The 20,281-nt window shown below is 40.6% G+C and overlaps 1 protein-coding gene across 1 annotated transcript in view; it reads right to left on the reverse strand.

The window, feature by feature from the left end:
* The window catches only part of KCND2 (potassium voltage-gated channel subfamily D member 2), a gene marked incomplete at its 5' end in the record, with an annotated part of 331,962 nt that extends 329,755 nt beyond the window's left edge, over nt 1–2,207 (reverse strand). Inside the window, one exon of the mRNA XM_081331014.1 lies at nt 1,093–2,207. Coding sequence (XP_081187140.1) covers nt 1,093–2,207 — 1,115 coding nt within the window. The remainder of the gene's footprint in view (nt 1–1,092) is intronic.
* Between the last annotated feature and the right edge of the window lie 18,074 nt (nt 2,208–20,281).

A 20,281-nucleotide genomic window follows, 5' to 3' on the forward strand; every position in this document is an offset into this window, starting at 1 on the left:
ATATAAGAGTTGATAACAAGATGTTTCCAACTTAAATCTTTTCCTTTTCTTCCTTAACCTCCATGCCCTATGATGAGGAATAGGGGTTGGGGCCATTCAAAATGTTTGAAGGATAATAAGATGGGGAAAGGTATTGTAGAACTTATGAGATAAATTTGCAGGACTTGTAATACAACATGGGCATTTAAAAAAAAGAAATTAATCCTTTCCCAATAAATTATTGTACAACTAATTTGGAATAAAATTACAAATAAACTTCTTCAAATTAACTTACCTCTATATGTCATATCCAGACAATACTGTAAGATGCCTTATGGGATATCTTTCATTTTGAGGATAAGCATAGGCTGAACAATTTCCCATTAAAACTTTTTTAAAAACCTATTTTAAATCATGTTCCTTCTTCAGAAAAGACATTTTTATAAAATGCTACATTGCAAAAATCATAAAATAACCTATGAAATTCCTTGATGGTGAATTCATCACCATTTCCCAAATTAACTTTCAGAATGAAAAACTAAACATGAGCTTTAAATGTTTTCTGCAACACTTCAAAATCAGCTATATTGACAACTTTGACATATATTTAGAAAGCAAATTGAGTTGCATTGTGTTAGTTTTTATATTATTTGAGTGTAATCCTTTTACATGAAAGATTAATTACATTTTTGCTATGAATACATAAATTATTATAAAATTCCTTATCATATGAATCAAGGATAATAGGACAATAGAATCATTATCTTTTGCCTAAAACTCAACTATCTTTACATTAATCATGAAGGAAAAGTAGGGGGGTAAACCTGCATAGAAACTTTAACAATGATATCTGAATATGTGAAAGAAAAAAAAATACAAACTCTACAGCAATCCTAGAATTTAAGGGAACTCATAATTGTAGTTCTCAATATTTTATATTTACATGAGAGAAAGTGAAGTGGCATCTTCTACCTATCATAAACGGATCATAAGCATTTTCTTCATTGAGCACAATTATGCATCATCTTTTTAACTTAAAAAAACAGGTAAAGATAATCCAGAATAATGCAAATTATCTATATTTTGCCTAGATATAAAACCATATGCACTTACCCCAGGGTGGTCATAGTAACAATGGTATACCAGAAAGCAGCAGGAATACTGGTGAACTTGCTGGCAGATGAACCTTTTTCAGCATAGAACATAACCGTAGCAAAGATTATGATGGCCATAGTGAGAGAAAAAAGGAGAAAGCCAAGCTCTGATGCACAGCTTTTCAGAGTGTAGCCCAGGATGCGCAGACCCTGTGAGTGGCGCGAAAATTTAAAGATCCGGAAGACCCGGAAGACACGCAGGGTTACAAAAGCTCCACTGACATCCTCATTGTTGGACATCACCAGGCCAATGTAATATGGCATAATTGCCACAACATCAATGATGCTCATGACGCTACGGACAAACTTGTACCGGCTGGGAGCAGCCACCAGGCGCAAGAGATACTCAATAGTGAAGATCATGACACAGGCTGTGTCTAGGCAGAAGAAAGCCACATCATAGCGCTCTCCACAGGATAGCTCCTTGATGGCCCCAGGAGTTATCCCACAGGGCACAGTCTCCACCACATTGGCAAGGACAGAAACAGCAATGAAAAAGCCAGTAACATAATAAAAAACCAGGGCCAGTGTGCTGGTGTGTGGATTCTCAAAGGCCCTCCACATCCTCTCTCGAGGTGTCATGGAAGGAAGGTGACACTCATTGGCATTATCCTGATCAGCATCATCCTGAAGGCGTTCAGCATTTTCCCGTCGTCGATCCTTGTACTCCTCATAGCAGCAATCGCCAATGATTTCAGGGATAATACCAAAGAAGGCCAGCTCCTCATCATAGGCTGAGATGCACTCCTGACGGGGATAGTGTAGCTTCCCTGTTCTATAGAAATTGAGGATGTGTCGGAAGATATCAGGATCCCGGTCAAAAAAGTATTGCTGTGTCTCTGGATGGTAGAAGAAATCCCTCTCTGAGCTGCCCAGAAGGGTGTCAGGATAGCGTTCGAGGGTGTCCAGCCAGGTCTGGAACTGGGTGCCACTCACATTCAGCACAATCAGAGAATCCTGACTACGTTTCCTCTCCTGCCGAGGTACATTTGGCATAGGGTTGGAGGCCACTGGCATCCATCCTATTGCTGCTGCTCGGGCAAAAGGCAGCCATGCTGCTACTCCTGCTGCCATTATGGAAGCTGCTGGTGGTATTGCTGGGTGGTCTCTTTAGAAATATTCCAGTCTTCTAAAATGAAGAGGGAGGTGGGAACACAGAATATAGCAAGAGATTAGGGGCCCACACTTTATGTATGACAGGAAAGTCTACCCTATTTTTTCCATCTTCTTTCCCTTCTAAACCTTCCCAAATAACTGAGGCTCTCCCATTGCTTAACTCTATTTGAAATATTTGCTTTAAGGTGTTAGCCAACTGTGGAGCATGAGAAGCTCTTCTATGTTTTTGATCAACACAAACACTTCCTTTCTCAATAAACTGAAGTCAGGAAAGATCAACATGCACAAAAATGCAGCAAAAATATACTGTCTGCAAGGGCAGATCAGCTAGCCTGTCAGATCCAGGGAGTGGTAATCAGTCAGCAATTTTATCAAACCAACAGACAACTCCTAGCTCAGCAATACTCTGTTCTTTCCTGATTCCTGGGAAAGACTAGACACCTGTCTACTACAACCATCAGCTGCAAATAGTTGGTTGGGAACTGAGAGAGAAGAAAAAATGGATTTTTTTTCTTTTTTGAATACTTAGGCTAGTGCTACAGAAAGAACACCTGCTAGGATGTCTACTTACATCTCTTTGCAAATCATAGGTTTTTAGCAGAAGGTGTGAAGATGTCACTTTACCAATTCACAGTTGATTCCCTTTATCCCAATGATCATCACGTCATACCACATGACCCTATTTTCCAGGCTCTTGTACTAAAGAAGCAAGGCAGAGGGACAGAGAACTAGCAGCCTCCAACTTGATACAGGGAAGCTTTTACTGAATGAAAAAAGAGAAACTGAGAAAGAAGCTTAGCTCACAAAGAATCCTGTCAGTCTCCTTAAAGAAAATGAATTTCTAAAAGCAAAAATTAAGGTTGAACAGGCAGATGGGGGGTGGGGAAATCCAAATTTTCAGTTGAACTGGACAGAACAACCACTTGTGGGAAACATGCAAAAAAAAGGGAGGGATGAAAAGAACAATTCTGGGAGGGAGGTTCCTATGAAGGGGGTTAGCTATAACTAAGGCTATAACCAGGGTCTCCATCCTGAATGAAAATTCAGAAGGAGCTGCAAGGGAGGTTTAGGATGGAAGAGAGAATGGCCAAAGAGGTGGGTTAATAGAGGAGTAAACATTTTGAGAGTTGGTCTTGAGGAGGTGAGAAGAATCCTAAAATAGAAACTTTGGGTTTGGAATGTTCAAATACATTTGATTTAGGAATAAAGGTGACCTTAGGTGCAATGTTTGCAGCTGGGACGGTGAAAAGGAGGGTTACAGTCCTTAGCCTAAACATTGCTAGCCAAAGAGAGATTGGAATTCTATAGGTGGAGATTAGGACTAAGTCCCTGTGTTAGAGAACAAAGGTTAAGGATAAGGAGCCTAAGTATACCATACACAAACACTCAAAGCAATATGTATGCACGTGCATGCGTGAAAGCAGTAACGCTATTTATGCAGCCCAAAATAAAACAATGAGCACTTCCAGTAAGGAGATTATTTTGGACTTCAAAAGGTTTAGGCAAGAATATAGTTCAGAAATCTCGGCTAGGACAAAGGACTGATTTGGGAGCGGGTTGGAGATTCCCGGATAGGGATCAAGAGAGCCATTTCACTTTAGCTTTCCCCTCCCCTTCTTACACATCGAACTGGCTCCTGCCTCCCCCCACCCCCCCCCCCGCTCCCAAATGACGCCCCTCTCTCCAGCTGCTCCGGCGCCCTCTCAAACTCTCCCCGCCACTTGATGCTGCCCCGCTGGAAACAGCGCGCCCAAAGCTCTGGCGGTGGAGACGGAATAAGCCCGGGAAAAAAGGGAGGGGAGGGGAGGGGTCGAAAATTTGGAAGGAGGGGTCGAAAAGGCCGCCGCCTCGAGGGGGGGGGCTCCGGCTACCTGTCCACGCGCCAAGCCTTCCTCGGCCGTCTTTCCCTCCCTTCGCCTTACCTGAGGGCGAAGTCCGGCCGGAGCGCTCGCTGGGCATGGAGGGGACCTGAAAGTGACCGAGGCTCCCGCGGCGCTCGTGCGGAGGCGCTGAGGCGGCTCCTGGCCAGCCCCCCTTGCTCTCCCCTCGGCAACAAGTTCAGCGGCAGACGTGGGAGGCGGGCGGGCAGGGGGGGGGGGTCAGCGAGCGACGCAATTCCGTCTGGTGGCAACTCAATGCAGCCGCTTCCCTCCTCCTCCTCTTCGTCCCCACCCCCCTCAGGAAAGAGCTCGGCGGCGGCGGCGGCGGCGGTTCTCCTCAGGCAGGAGAGCTGCCGCGATCGGTTGGCGGAGGGATGGGCTGCCGGGGCCAAGCTTCCTCCCAGCTCCAGCGGGTGCCCGGCATGCCTTGAAGAGCGGAGCCAAGGGCTTCCCTGCCGCCGAGGCTCCTGCTGCGGGTGTAGAGAGCGGGCAGCAGCCCACGGAGGCGAGCAACCCACCCTGCAGCTGCGGGTGATGCCTCCCCGGGCAGCTGCTCCGCTTTTCTTTTTCCTGAAAATATCAGGAGAGGGAGGAGAAGGCGGATTGTGTCGTGGCGGGAAGGAAGTAGGGGGCTTCGATCCGGAGGGAAACAAAGAAAATTACAAAACGGCGCCTACTCCGAGTTGGTCGTCCAGGCGAAGGGGCTGCGGGCGTGTGAGCGCGCGCGCGCGTGTAGCGCTCTGCCCCACTCTCAAAGCCCACTCTCTCTCTTTCCACACACACACGTACGTACACAGAAACACACACACAAACACACACAGGAGAGCGCGCGTCAACACAGTCCGACCTTGGGCTCTGGGATACTTCCCCTTTCTGGTGGGGATTAATGAAGAATTTATAGAGCCTTTTCTAAATGACACCCCTCGTCTCCCCTAAGGTGACGATCAACATATTGTTCAAAAACACAGTTTTTCAAACTTTGTGAATTTTTCCCTCTTCGTCTAGTTAAAAATACCCGTTTGCCCCTGGACACGAATATCTATGCCGTTTGTAACCCGCCCCGCCCTTTCGCCCCAGAGAATCAATGCCTGTTGACCAGTCTTGTTTTAATCCACTTGAACGAGCTTTCTAAAACGAGCGCCACTCTCGGGATGCTGCCTGGGAAGGGTTCAAACCCCCCCCCCCTTGTTTCCTATCTTCTTCCTTAGTGTGTATTCTTCGTATTCCAGTAATATTTTTTTCGACAATCCTCTTTCTTTTTTGACCACTAGATGGCGCCTGGAGGATGATTTCTGCAACGCCTTCTCTGATGAAACTTTAAGGAAAGATTCTTCTCAGAAGTAGCAAACCTGTTATCTAGCCTGAACCACTTCAGATGAGAACTCACCTGATTGAGTGCTCTTTTATTATCTCCGAACAGAAATTATCTCTGCATACAAAACCGGGGAGGGAAAAAAAAGTGAAGCCTTTCTTTCCAACAAGATTCATTTAGATTCAACCTACAGTAGAAAAGGTCGACCTGCTAGGCAAGCTGCACACACTTAGTCCTCACTTAACTGCCTTGCACAATAACTGTTTGCAGTGATGGAAAAAGTATTTCCAGTCTTCACATTTATGACAGTCACATGCCTGTAATGCAAATGAAAGCAGAAGTAAGTTCATAAGCACAGTCCTGGTTTCACTTAGTAATGTTTCATGTAATGACCAAATTGCTAGTCTTAGTTGTGCTTACTAAATGAGGGCTACCTGTAGTCTATCAAACTGTTCAAGAAAGGTTTCAAGAAATTGAAATTAGGTTCAGATAAAGGTAAAGAAGATAAAGAAGCAACAGGACAATTCAGTATCACAAGGCATGCTGGTATTTTGGAAAGACCTTGGGAGACAGGGAAGAGCCACAGACTGTTGGACTAGAACAGTGGTCCCCAACCTTTGTCTCTTGGTGGCCTGGCTGTGGGGGGAGAGGGGAAACAGGTCACGCCGGTGGCGGGTCAGTGTGCACAACCACATACACTCAGCTTGACTTGCACAAGTGGAGAGCCAACATGCACACGCATGTGTGTGCAACTCAACTTGTGCAAGTTGAGCTGTATATGCATGCATGTGTGTTGACCCGCTGTTTGAACTGAATAGGCCGTGGCCCGGTAGTTGGCCATGGCCTGGGGGTTCGGGATCCTTGGACTAGAGGCAACTTAGGTGCATACCCTTCTTTGCTTCTTGCAATGTAAAGACAATGGAGGAGAAATGTACTTTCAGACATGCAAGATTCTGTTAATGTAACTGTAATGTATTGGGCTTTGTTTTACTGAGTGTATCACATGGGTTTGATTGCTGGAAGGTTGCTTAAGTAGGGAGCTGGCTAACGGCTCCCCACTCCTTAGACAACCCGTCTCCAGTGCCTCCATTGGCTGCTTCTAGGGCAGCAATAGGTTGCTTTAAACCTATTGGCCACCACCTAGAGGCCAGGATATAAATAGCTGTATTTGCAGCCCTGTTCCCCAGTTCAGTTCCTGCAAGCAAATAAAGAATGTTCCTGACTAAACTCACTCGCCTCATCTCTTCTCTCAAGCAACGAACCCAGTACACAACACTGACAATGAAGGTGGGATCCTGCTCCTTCAATAGAGCTGAGAGTCACTAGGGGTGAGGCCAGAACGCGCCTGGTGGGAAAGCAATTCCCCCCCCTACGGTCAGCATAGCACAGCCACGCTAGCGACCACGAGCCCTGAGGATCAGTCACAGGGCATACAGAGGAGCAGGACAAGAAGACGACAAGCCCCAGCCACGAAGACCAACCCAAAATGGTGAAGGTCGTAAAACTGGAAGAATTTGACATAGCTAACCCAGAAAGAAGGTCTTCGTATCTATCCAGGGTCGAGAACTACCTCCTCACCAACCAACTCACTGAGGATGGCCTGAAGGCCGCTACACTCCTGTGTGTTTGCAGCCAAGCCACGTTCGACATCGCAGAGAACTTGTTTGCGCTGATGCCATTGGAGTCCGTAATGTTCACAGACTTGAAGAAATGGCTCGGTGACCACTTCCAGCCCAGGCTGTCGGTAATTGCTTGGCGCCACGCATTCGAACAGAGGGTTCAACAGCCGGGTGAAACAGCATCTGAATTCATCGCGGTGTTGAAACAGGCCGCATGCCTGTGCCAGTTCTCCGACATAGAGGAGAGGCTCCAGGACCGGCTCGTCTGTAGCCTCTGGAATCAAGAGTTGTAACAAAAACTCTTCACCAAAGAGACTCTGTAGTTTCCAGATGTGCTGAAGGAGATCATGGTGGATGAAGCTGTCAGCGGGGCCGTAAGAGCCATGTGGCCTGCCAAAACAGCACAGCATAAGGAGACCATCTACCATGAGGATGCCAAACACATGGAAGACCCTGAAGACAACACAGAAGTTGACAAGCTACAAAGGCACAATGACCAACAACGTCACAGGGACAAGCAACAAGGGACAACTTACAAGGCAGATCCCTTCCTTAGGTGCCCAGGGTGTGGCAGCTGCCACCAATGCATGGACTGTAGGTTCTGGACAGCCATGTGCTGGGCCTATGGGAAGGCTGGCCACATTGCGTCTGTCTGCAGAGGTCGCCAGAAGGACTGGCAATCAAACTGCTAGTTGAACATTCCAATCAGGAGAGGTACCAGGGCCCCGGGACAGTTTAGCATAGGATTTTGCTCCAGCTGCAGAAGCATTTGCCACACGGGAGCTCACTGCCCCATTAAGCCAAAATTTTGACTTCAGGTCAAGCTGCAAGGGGTCCCTTGCAAGATGGAGCTGGACACAGGCTCAGCCGTGTCCATCATATCACTTGAAACATTCAAGTTCATCTGCAATCGCAGCAAGAGATGGGCCAAGCTCAGGCCATCTGACATTATACTGACCAACTTCTAGAATGCCAGAGTCACAATCAAGGGCAAGGCCACATTGGCCATCAAATTTAAGGGGTTTTCTGGGCACCTGGACATTGTCGTAGTAGGGGGTTAGCGAACGAGCCTGATTGGGCTCGATTGGTTTGATGCATTAGGCATCCAAGCCATCGGTATCAACTGGACACAAGTCGCGAGTCTAGCAACAGTATGTGAGGAGTTTGCAGATGTGTTTGACTCAGGTCTAGGGACTTACAAGGGTCCACCAATAACATTTAAACTAGATCCTACTGTAATGCCTGTCAGGATTAAACCTCATAGAGTGCCATTTGCTCTTAAACACAAGATAGATGCTGAAGTGGATAAGCTAGTCGAACAGGGGGTACTACAGCCCGTAGATGGGGGTGAATGGGAAACCTCAATTGTCACGCCACTAAAAGCCAACAGAGAGGTCAGGATTTGCGCTGATTACAAGTGCACAATTAATCGTGCACTCAAACAGCATGCGTACCCAAAGCCAGTGGTGAGCCACATCCTGGCATCACTGCAAGGGGGTAGAGTTTTCGCAAAGTTAGATTTGGCTCAGGCCTACCAACAGCTTCCTGTGGATGAGGCCACAGCCATGGCACAGACTATTGTAATTCACAGAGGGTCTTTTAAAGTAAAACGCCTGCAATTCGGGGTTAGTGTAGCCCCTGGCATTTTTCAAAGCATTATGGAGTGTACGCTCAAGGGCATTCTGGGGGTCTGTCCCTATTTTGACGATGTGCTCACCACCGGTGAGTCCACTGAGATGCTTGCAAGGAGGCTCAGAGCCATCCTTCAACAGCTTCGCGAAGCAGGCCTAAAACTTCAGAAAAACAAGTGTAGCATTGGAGTCCCTTCAACTGAGTTCTTGGGTTTCTGTATCAATGCCAATGACATCCACCCTGCCAAGTCCAAGTTGAAAGCCATTCAGATGGCACCCAGCCCCAAAACAAAAGGAGAGCTTCAGGCATTCCTAGGCCTCCTAAATTTTTACCATGCATTCCTTCCTAACAAGGCCACAGTGGCAGAGCCATTACACCAGCTCTTGGATAAAAACACTCCTTGGAAATGGACCAAGGTCCATGAAAGCAGTTTTAAGGCATTGAAGGCCCTACTGTCCTCCAGTTCAGTGATCACCCACTTTAAAGCGTCAATGCTGGTGTGCCTTGTGTGTGACGCATCCCCATATGGGTTGGGGGCTGTTTTAAGCCATTTGGAGAGTGATGGGACTCAAGTCCCAATTGCTTACTATTCCAGGACATTGTCCTCTGCAGAGCGTAATTATGCACAAATTGATAAAGAGGCATTGGCCATTGTAGCTGGGATAAAAATATTCCACGACTACTTGTATGGCAGGGACTTCACGGTCTTCACAGACCATAAACCATTATTGGGGTTATTCACTACAGACAGACAGACACCCCACATCTTATCCCCTAGGATGTTAAGATGGTCCATCTTTTTATTGGCCTACAGTTTCAGGCTAATTCTCAAACCCGGCATAGATATGGGCCATGCAGATGGCCTCAGCAGGTTTCCACTGCCTTAAGTCGAGCCAGATCCGGCCCCAGCAGCCTGCATTTTGTCTATTCAGGACTTGCCTGAGTTTCCCCTCCACGCTTGGGATGTAGCTGCAAAAACTGCTACAGACAAGATTCTAAGCAGAGTGCTATCCTGGATTCACATGGGGTGGCTGGAAAACAGTCCTGGACCTGAGTCGAGAGCTACTTCACACGTAGACACGAGCTTTCAGTTCATAAGGGGGACCAGGGTCATTGTTCCCACTTCATTAAGGGACAGGGTATTGCAATCACTTCCTGAAGGTCATCCGGGCAATGTCCGAATGAAGGCTTTGGCATGAAGCTAATTATGGTGGCCAGGATTAGATAAAGCCATAGAAGCTCAAGTACATGGGTGTTACACATGTCAGCAGTCTAGGCCTGAAATGCCACACACTCCTGTCCATAGATGGGAGGAGACACACACTCCCTGGTCAAGGATTCATATAGACTTAGCTGGGCCCTTTCAGGGACAGCTATTTTTTATAGTGGTCGACAGCCACTCTAAATGGCTGGAAGTCATTCCAATCTTGAATATGACTACTGCTAGGACCATCCAGGTGCTTAGGAAACTCTTTGCAATGCATGGGCTGCCGGACATTGTAGTATCCGATAATGGGGCCCAGTTCACAGCGGCAGAATTTCAAGCCTTCTTGAGAACTAACCTCATTAGGCATGTGACATCGGCTCCATTTCATCCATCTAGCAATGGGCAAGCCAAACGAATGGTGCGCACTACAAAGGAGTCACTGAAGCACATAGTGACTGGGGATTGACACCACAGACTGGCGATTTGTTGCTCTGCCAGCATACCACGTCGTGCACGGCAACTGGCAAAAGTCCAGCAGAGCTGCGCTGGGGAAGGCAACTAATCATGAAATTGGACAGGTTGTACCCAGACCGGGTGGCAGCAGACGCCTCTCACCCAAGACCTCCAAGGGAGTTTCAACTATATGATTACAGTTATTTATATTTACCTAAAATTCTGTTTGTACCAAAATTATATAACAATAAATATTCAGTCTGGGCCATTATTCCCATTCAAGAAGTATTGTCTCTGTGTAAGTATTTCCAGTGGTGGGATTCAAATATGTGAACAACCAGTTCTCTATGTGGATGCCGCTTCCAGAAGTCCATTTTGGGCCTGGGCAACAAAAAATTAGCTACCTGTTCCCGCCACTGAGTATTTCAACTTCAGAACTGGCCATTTATAGTTAGAACTCTTCCAAGAAAGAATAGACTTACACAGTTCAGACTTGGAGAAATATTCCAGTCTTAAAATATCCATGCACACCTTTAGAAATTCTGTTCTGTTAGTATAGTGGAAGAAAACACCAAACACAATAAAAGCTGGTTGGCAAAATGGTTACAAATAAAATATGTATATGACAATTGGGATAGATTTTTTTTTGACATGGCAGATGCTCTGTGATTTGTGTTCATTCTTCTAAACACTTTATCTGCCTCTTTACATAAATTTCTTAACAGTTGAATGGTAAAGACGAAAGCATGATTTTCTATATTGGTGAAGCTGGATTACAGGATTGAGCAATCCTCTGTGTGCATGTGTGTGTGTGTGTGCGCATCTCCAGTTGAAATTCACATTGAATAGATAAAACACAGCTTATCTCTTTCTGTACTTAATCCCTATGACATTTAATCTGAACCATTATTTATCCCAACTCAATCTTGGATTTTCTTTTGAAAGTTCCAGATTGGTTTTAAAAAAAAACAACTATGAATAAGAAGTCAGAATATGTGTGAGACTAGTTTTCTATTTTTTTATGCTAATTTGCCTTCAACATATGTTTGGCAATATAGATAGCTGAAACATACTGTATATTAACTAAACAGTATGGCTGTAATGCTTTAGCAGCCTGCAATTTTAGCTAAAAACACTGTGTTTGAATGGAAACTAAAATTCAATTTCATAAGGATTTAAAAATTAAAATGAAAGGTTGCACAGGAGTATCCAATTTTGTCATATCAATAGGTCATGCATTTAAAAATGTACAATATACTTCTGATTTAAAAATGAAATTAATTCTTGAGAAAGTAGTTATTTTGGGTCTACTGAACCATTAAAAATCCTTAATAATGGATGGATGTTAAATTTCCAAGTTGCTGATATAAGACATTTGAAAGTTCTTTAATTTACATGGTTTGGTTCTGTTATAGGTTTGTTTGGACTTCAAATTAATGCAGGTTAATATAAGTTGGGAAAAATTACATAGGGATCTAAGTATGGTATTGGATATCTCTAAAATAAGGAATTTGTCAACTTGTTAAAGCTGGAGTATGGCAAAGAAAATAATTTTCATAATAGAAAGAAAGTCATTGTCCTGATTTTAAAGAATCAGTCTAAGATATATATTTATTCTCCATTTTTTTTAAAAAACCCTTTCAATTCAATGGCACATGGTCCACATATAATGATCAGGTGATTGACTGAATTGATTTCAAGCAGAGATTTATCATAATTATATAGAACTTTTTATTCTTTGAATTTCTTTATGTTTTAACCATTAAAATGTAATTACTGTTCTTATTTTATTCTCATTATTCATTGTAGACACTTTCTTTTGTGTTTCACTATTTTAACAATAACAACTAAAAATCATGCTGTGTATGCAAATGCACAGTGTGCACATGAAAATAGGGGCTAAGGCAACAAGTCCTTTCAGATATCCAGGTACATCTTGATAAAATTAAGTAAATTAAATTATGACCACTAATCGTTTTCCTGGAATCATAGAATGGGCCTATTTGAACAGTGAACAGTTCTCAAAAGTGCTCACTAGTATAGATGTTTGGCCAGGCATTTCAGGAGTAATTATTAAAAAGCATGCATATGGACAGTGGACAAATTTGGTATTACCCAAAAGAGAATGGATGGTCAAGATGACGAAGCCTGCAGAGATGGCTAAACTGATAGCCTTGATTAGAGAAAAGACATTAATTAAATTTAATGCTTATTGGAAACCACTTTTGTACTGTTTGCATGTAGCAGAAAAAAATCAAATTAAGATATATTAATTTCATGATTAAAAAAATAGTTGATAGAAAAGGTGCTGACTCAATATAGTTTTAAGGAAAATTTCAGTGGTGGCTCCTGCTCAATATATAGTTTTTTCCCCACCCTCCTTTTTAACATTGGGTAAGAAACAGAACAAGATGTACTTGGATAATAGATAATAAGCAGTTGGATAAAATTCTTCTTCATTAGGGTTTGACAGGAATGATGTTTTAAAGGGACTAACTTTTTGGAAAGTTACATTGTAGTGAGCTTTGGGAAAAGCAGAGCTTTAATATTCCAGATATTGCATAAAATATAGGAATTGTATTATTAAGAAGCCTTGCTTTCCAATTTCTTGCAAGCTAGTCAAAACATGATTTATATTAAACATTAAAGTGCATTTCTAGGATCTATTTAAATCCTTTTAAAGTATAAGAATAAAATAAGAATAAAATACTAATTAAAATACTTTTGAGATATTTTTGCATAACTATCACATATAAAATCACGGCATAACACATAAAATAAATGTCAGTGATGCCATTTTTCAATCGTGAGTGAAAGGGCAGGGCCTCTGGTTTAATAATATTAGAAGAATATTCTTACTGCTCTCAAAGCAGGTGATTGATGCTTTCATTTCAGAAATACAGCTCCTTTTTTCTTTGGGGATTCCAACATTTATTCAAAATAATTGTTGGATGGGTGGGTGGATGGATGGATGGATAGATAGATGGATATTTCTATGTCTATACAATTTGTAAAACATTTTAGACCAATTTTCTCTTAAACTGTAACTTGGGGAAAATTTTCTTAATTTCAAATTTATTTATGTATTACATTCTTATACTACCCAATTCTGGATGGTACGCAGATAAAAACACAAATGACAATAAAATAATATAAAACAAAGAACAAAAGATGGCACAAACAACTGAAGCGAACCCCTATTAACCAGAAGAAGCCTCATTTGCCTTTATTAAAAGCCTTGCTGAACAGCCAGGTCTTCAAGGCTCTCTGAAATTCCATTAGGGTCATCTAGGTCTTGGAGGAAATCTCATTCCAGGGGGGCAGATTGCACAGCAGAGAAAATGTGTGTTTCTGAGGTCTTGTTTGATCAAAGGTACAAGGAGCACATCAACTTTCTTGGATGGATCAACACAGCAGTTATTATGGGTGATAGGAGGACCCTCAAATCTAGAGACCAAGAGCAAGCAAACTAGGCTCATGGCAAAATATAATCTGCTTGAAAAATATAATCCCTTTACTTGAGTTTAGTGGATTTCATCTTGGTAGTTCCAATTTTGAGAATTGGCTACCTCTCATCAATTTACATTTAAAAATGTGAAACTTCAGTAAGCAATTGCACAAAAGTATTAACATATTTTATATACATAAAATAATTTTATACAAGATTAAAATTTCAGCTCCATAACAGTTGAAATATGCACCCTTTACGTATTTATTATCTCAGTGTGGTTTCTAAAGATTCTGACATTCTTACATTAGCTCCTTATATAGTATATAAAACACCAGTCATAATTGTATGTAAACAAAATGCTATGTAATCAATCCTTTCACAATATTTTTGTGACATCACAATAAATAATTAAGAAATTGGATTGTATGATGAAAAGGATTATAACTTCAAGTAAAATTAAACAGCACGAGCAAGAGGTAAGAATCCTATTTATATGTAAGCAATGCTAGATAGTATAATGGTAAAAGACAAGGTGTCTGCAAATATAATGGAAGAAGATAATAAATATGTGGGCTTCTTTTTTCTTATAAAATCCAGGCACAATAGATTAGGTACCATTTCAGGAATTAAATAACTCCTTTTGCTTGTTGCTGATCTAATTCCTTTTAAATACTTGAGGTGGGAGTAATATTTTTAACATAAAATAGTGAAAACCATTTTATGGCTGTTTTCTAAAGCATTTGGGAGCTACAGGTCTCAACACTGCATATGTTTCCAATATTTATTTTCAGACAACAGAAACTGAGGCACAAGGTTTAAAGGATAATGTTGTTGTTATTGGTGATGATGATGATCATGATAATGGAGCAGAAGCAGGAAAGAAAATATAATAATAATAATAATTTAATTTGTATACCGCCCTTCTCCCGAAGGACTCAGGGCGGTGAACAGGGCAATACGTAATAAAAAACAGAATACAAAAATTAAAAAGTAATTAAACCATTATGCCCGTAATAATTAATACATATTAAAATTAAGACTATTTATAAAAACCCAACCCCATCCCATCAGACCAGGCCAGCTTGTTCGAAAAAGAAGGTTTTGAGATCGCGCCGGAAGGAGCGAAGGTCGGGGGCCATCCGGAGCTCGACCGGTAAGCAGTTCCAAAGGTCTGGTGCGCCCACAGAGAACGCTCTCCCCCTGGGGGCCACCAATCGGCATTCTTTGATTGGCGGCACCCTGAGGAGGCCCTCTCTGTGGGAGCGCACTGGACGGAGGGAAGTTGACGCCGGCCGCAGGTGTTGCCGTAGGTAATCCGGACCCATGCCATGAAGGGCTTTGTAAGTCATCACTAACATATGGCCTTTGTTTTATCTGACTGTCTCAAACTGGGTTCCTTCCTGAATGGAAAAATATACTGTTTGATCTTTGGCTCACTCCTTTTCAATATACTGAGGCTGAATATGCCTGTGCATCAGTTTCAAATTCAGCCGTACGAATATGAAGCTATGTTGTGTTAGTAATCAGACTTTTTGTCATCTTTTCTGTTTTTAATTAGGATTGAATATGTTTTTTTAATTCATAAACAGGCTCATAGCAGGTTTATGTAACACATTTTATTTTAAGGAATAAGCTTTTGTAATAAGTTACATCTCACAAAAACTTATGCCTTTTGCTAAAATCTCTTGGTCCTGAAAGACACCACCAGACACTTTGAAGTTTGGCTACCATAGACTAACACAGCCCTGTTCTCAGAGCATCTACAAGCAGCAAATTCAACTGGATGGAACAGATTTTGTTTAAGAAATTCTCAGCTGGAGTTAGCTCTGATTCATACACTCTATACTCTTCAGTCTTTCAGGTAGGTAGAGAATTTTAATTCCTCATTCAGCTATAAACTGTAATGGTTCTCTTACACTATTTAGAAGGACACCCATCTATTAGCAAAATTGAATTCAGCATTTTTTTCTTTAACTCCCTTTAGCCCATATTCTCTGTATTTTCCATCTGTTGGTACAGTAAATGCAGTTATTACATTTAGATTAGGGTAGATTCTTGACTCTTGTAAATGGTATGACATTATTTGTTTAATCAGATTTTGCACAGAATTAGTTGTGACAAGGCAGGAAACGAAGGTTTTCAGATACAATCAAGCTGCATGTCCTAGAATAATTCACTTATTATTGATCCTGTTGGCAATGGCTTCCAGAATTGCAATGAACAACATCTGGAGGTTTATTGGCATGCTTATCTCTAAAATTATTTATTTTTATGTCGTATTTTTATGGATCCCATCTCACAATCACAGTCATTATATTGGTAAATCTATGGAGAAAATGGACTGTATCAAAAGAACTTAAGCCAAGAAAAAAATAAGTACTATTCCACAAATATTTGCACAAACCATAAATAACATTTGAAAGGTAGATTTTTCTGTCTTCAGTTGTATGGCATCTTGTTAAAATACTTTGGCAAATGAAAGGCCATCTTAATTTAATTTTTCCCTTATTATCAGAAACAGAAGATAACCTCCAGTGAAGACTTGGCCAGCACCTGACACTCTCAAAGAATTTCCTTTCTCTGGATTGTCATTTTTTTCCAACTTAACAACAGAAGGAACAGGCTTCCTTTGGTTTATCTGACCTTCATGCATTAGGGAGAGTCCCAGAATCATCCCTCAAGATCCTACAATAACAGCCCATTTTAGAAGCCGTGCTTCAAAATAGCTTGTGAGCTGAAGCTTGGGGGGGCAGTGCTGAAATCACATTGTTGATGGATAAAACAGCAGTTTTGGAATTTACTTTTCAAATAGACAATAAACTATGCCTTTTATTTCTTAATCAATTCATGAAACTATTATCTCTACTAGTTAAAAGAGGCTTTCTTTAATTACAGCTTATCACTCTTTTTTGAAGCTATTGCCATCTTTGAGACTTCTTTACTGTTAAATGACAAGGAATAGGGTTGCTGGAGGCAGCTAGAATAAGGAAGCATGGAGGATTTTTTTCTTTTGAAATATAAGGATAAAAGTCGTAGTCTTAATTAACTACTTTTAAAATAATCTGTAGCTCTTTATTGTTTTGTTGTGGTGGTTGAAATTTTCCGATTTTCATGAACTCTGATTACAATAATAAATAAATAAATAAATAAATAAATAAATAAATAAATAAATAAATAAATAAATAAATAAATAATTCTTTGACCACTAGAGGGAGCTACAAAGATGTTTAACTCTGAGCTGGAGTCTGTTGTCAAAGTAATCTTTGAAAAGTCCATACAGAATATCATTTATACCATAAAGACCATAGGGTCCAAAGATATTAATTATACAGTATATTAAAAAAAAACACAAAAGACACAATTAGGTGTAGAAAATCACCAACCCACTATGTAAACTTTATAATGTTGGACAATGCAAATAACTTAAATGTAGCTCTGGAATATAAATCTGACACCAGCTTTTATTATGATGATGGTTTCAATATAACCCTTCCAGTGCAACTGAAATAAGAGTACCAAATAAATTTACAACTCCTAAGAGGTCAGGTTTGGGACTTTTTCTTCATGGATACTAAGAAGGCCAAAAATCCTTTGAGAAAAAAAGAATATGATAAACACCTTAGAAAAAGAAACTTTATTCTACAGGGATTTGATAATAATAATAATAATAATAATAATAATAATAATAATAATAATAATAATAATAATAATAACAACAACAACAACAACAACAACAACAACAATAATAACAATAACAACAACAATTAATAATAATAATAACAACAATTAACAACAACAACAACAACAAACAACAACAACAACAACAACAACAACAACAACAACAATAATAATAATAATAATAATAATAATAATAATAATAATAATAATAATAATAATAATAAGTTGGAAAGCACCTTGGAGGTCATCTAGTTCAACCCCCTGCTCAGGCAGGAAACCCTATACCATTTCAGACAAATGGCTGTCCAGTCTCTTCTTAAAAACTTCCAGTGTTGGAGCATTCACAGCTTTTGGAGGCAGCTTGTTCCACTGATTAATTGTTCTAACTGTCAGGAAATTTCTCCTTAGTTCTAGTTTGCTTCTCTCTTTGATTAGTTTCCATCTGTTGGTTCTTGTCCTGCCTTCAGGTGCTTTGGAGAATAGCTTGATTCCCTCTTCTTTGTGGCAACCCTTGAGATATTGGAACGCTGCTATAATGTCACCCCTCGTCCTTCTCTTCATTAAACTAGACATACCAATTTTCAGCAACCATTCCTTATACGTTTTAGCCTCCAATCCCCTAATCATCCTTGTTGCTCTTCTCCGTACTCTTTCTAGAGTCTCAACATCTTTTTTACATCGTGGTGACAAAAACTGGATGCAGTATTCCAAGTGTGGCCTTACCAAGGCATTGTAAAGTGGTATTAGCACTTCACATGATCTTGATTCTATCCCTCTGTTAATGCAGCCTAACAATGTGTTGGCTTTTTTGGCAGCTGCAGCACACTGCTGGCTCATATTTAAGTGATTGTCCACTAGAACTTCAAGATCCCTCTCACAGTTGCTACTATTGAGCAAGGTACCACCTATACCAGGGGTAGGCAATCTTGGCTCTTTTATGACTCATGGACTTCAACTTGAAGTCCATGAGTCATAAAAGAGCCGAGGTTGCCTACCCCTGACCTATACTATACCTGTGCATTTGTTTTTTTCTTGCCTAAATGTAGAACCTTACCTTTTTCACCATTGAATTTCATTTTGTTAGATAGTGCCCAATGTTCAAGTCTGTCAAGATCCTTCTGTATCTTAAGCCTGTCTTCTGGAGTATTGGCTATTCCTGCCAGCTTTGTGTCATCTGCAAATTTGATGAGTTCCCCATCTATCCCCTCGTCCAAATCATTAATGAAGATGTTGAAGGGAACTGGGGTCAGAACAGAGCCCTGGGGTACCCCACTACACACTTCCCTCCATGTAGATGCAGTTCCATTGAGGACCACACACTGAGTACGGCTGGTCAGCCAGCTACGAATCCATCTGGTAGTGATGCTGTCTAACCCACATTTTTCTAACTTACCACATTTTTCTACCACAATTTATCATAAACATAGTATTAGCCAGCAAGAGTAAATTCTTTGTACAGTCGAAGAATTATTTGTTTCGATTTTATTAATTATTTTATTTTTAAATACAATTAAAACATCAAGCAAAAGTAGAAGCAGGTAGCAAAAATAGATAAACTGTCTGAGAACACATTTTTGTGCTAATAATTTTCCTATAATATTTATTCAAAATATTTTAAAATAACTTTTGTTTCTAAATAAACATCAAATTATATATTATTACAAGTTCTGTGTAATCTTTATTTTCTGTCATTTATAAAACCAATGAAGTACAAATATAGATTTATTAGCATTGCCATCATCACTACCATTCCATTAGCCTCAATAAGACTTTCTATTGACAATATCTGTGGCTTTCTATTATTGTATGTATATCCTTCCATAAGCTTAGTTCTCTGGCACAATGCATATCTATCATAATTTTTCAAAGGTCACAGAAAGAGTCTCTGAGATGACATCATATGCTTCTTCAAGAGTCTCACATAATGACTTGATCTTTGAGACTTTCATAGCTGTTTAGGGGAAGGGTCTGAGGAATGAAATGACAAATGTGTGTTGCAACATTCTGATGCAAACTACATGATTTGCATACTAATATCTAATATTGAGAGGCATGTTTCATCATTTTTCATTATTGTTTTGTTTTCAATATATACTAGATTTGAACTTGTTCAGAGTAACCAGATACTCCTTAATTATCACCTTTTGCTGTTGCTCTGTCCTTACGTTAATTGTTCTGATTTGCTTCCTTTTTAAAGGATTCTTGAAACCAAATTGGAATACAGGAGTTGGGTTTTCAGCTGGTCAACTATTGTATTTCCATTCTACTATCTTCTCCAAATGCCGGATCTATCTCAACACTGTGTCTTCTTTTTCCTGAAATATTGTTGTGATCCTTTGTTCCAAATATTATTTTAAGTTCTTTGCTATATTCAGTCTGATTTATTTGTGTTGATTTCTAGAAGGAATTTACTATGGCTTTGGTTTCTGCAAAACTATTGCATTTGGGGACCAACCTCAGGCTACTTTGCTATTAGCTGCACCTCATCTGCTGTTGATTTCATTAAGCTGGAATAAAAAAATATCAAGCAATAAACAGCTCAAAATTATATCTATCTAGTACAAAGGTAATTTGTTTAATATCTTGGGAATAAGAAAAAGTATATGACAATTAGTACTGACATAAAATCATAGGAATTTTTATTTTTAATAGAACAGAAATTTTGTCATCAAGGTGCAATTTCTTGAATCCTGGAGAGAAAATGGAATTTTCCATGTGACTTGTTCTCAGTGCTATGCAAATTGGAGTCCTTTATCAAGCCATTAATTCTCAGAACTGGAAATACTTAGAACAAATTGGA

Source organism: Vipera berus (genome assembly GCF_964194415.1).
Source record: "Vipera berus genome assembly, chromosome: 6".
In the NCBI taxonomy this organism is placed as follows: domain Eukaryota; kingdom Metazoa; phylum Chordata; class Lepidosauria; order Squamata; family Viperidae; genus Vipera; species Vipera berus.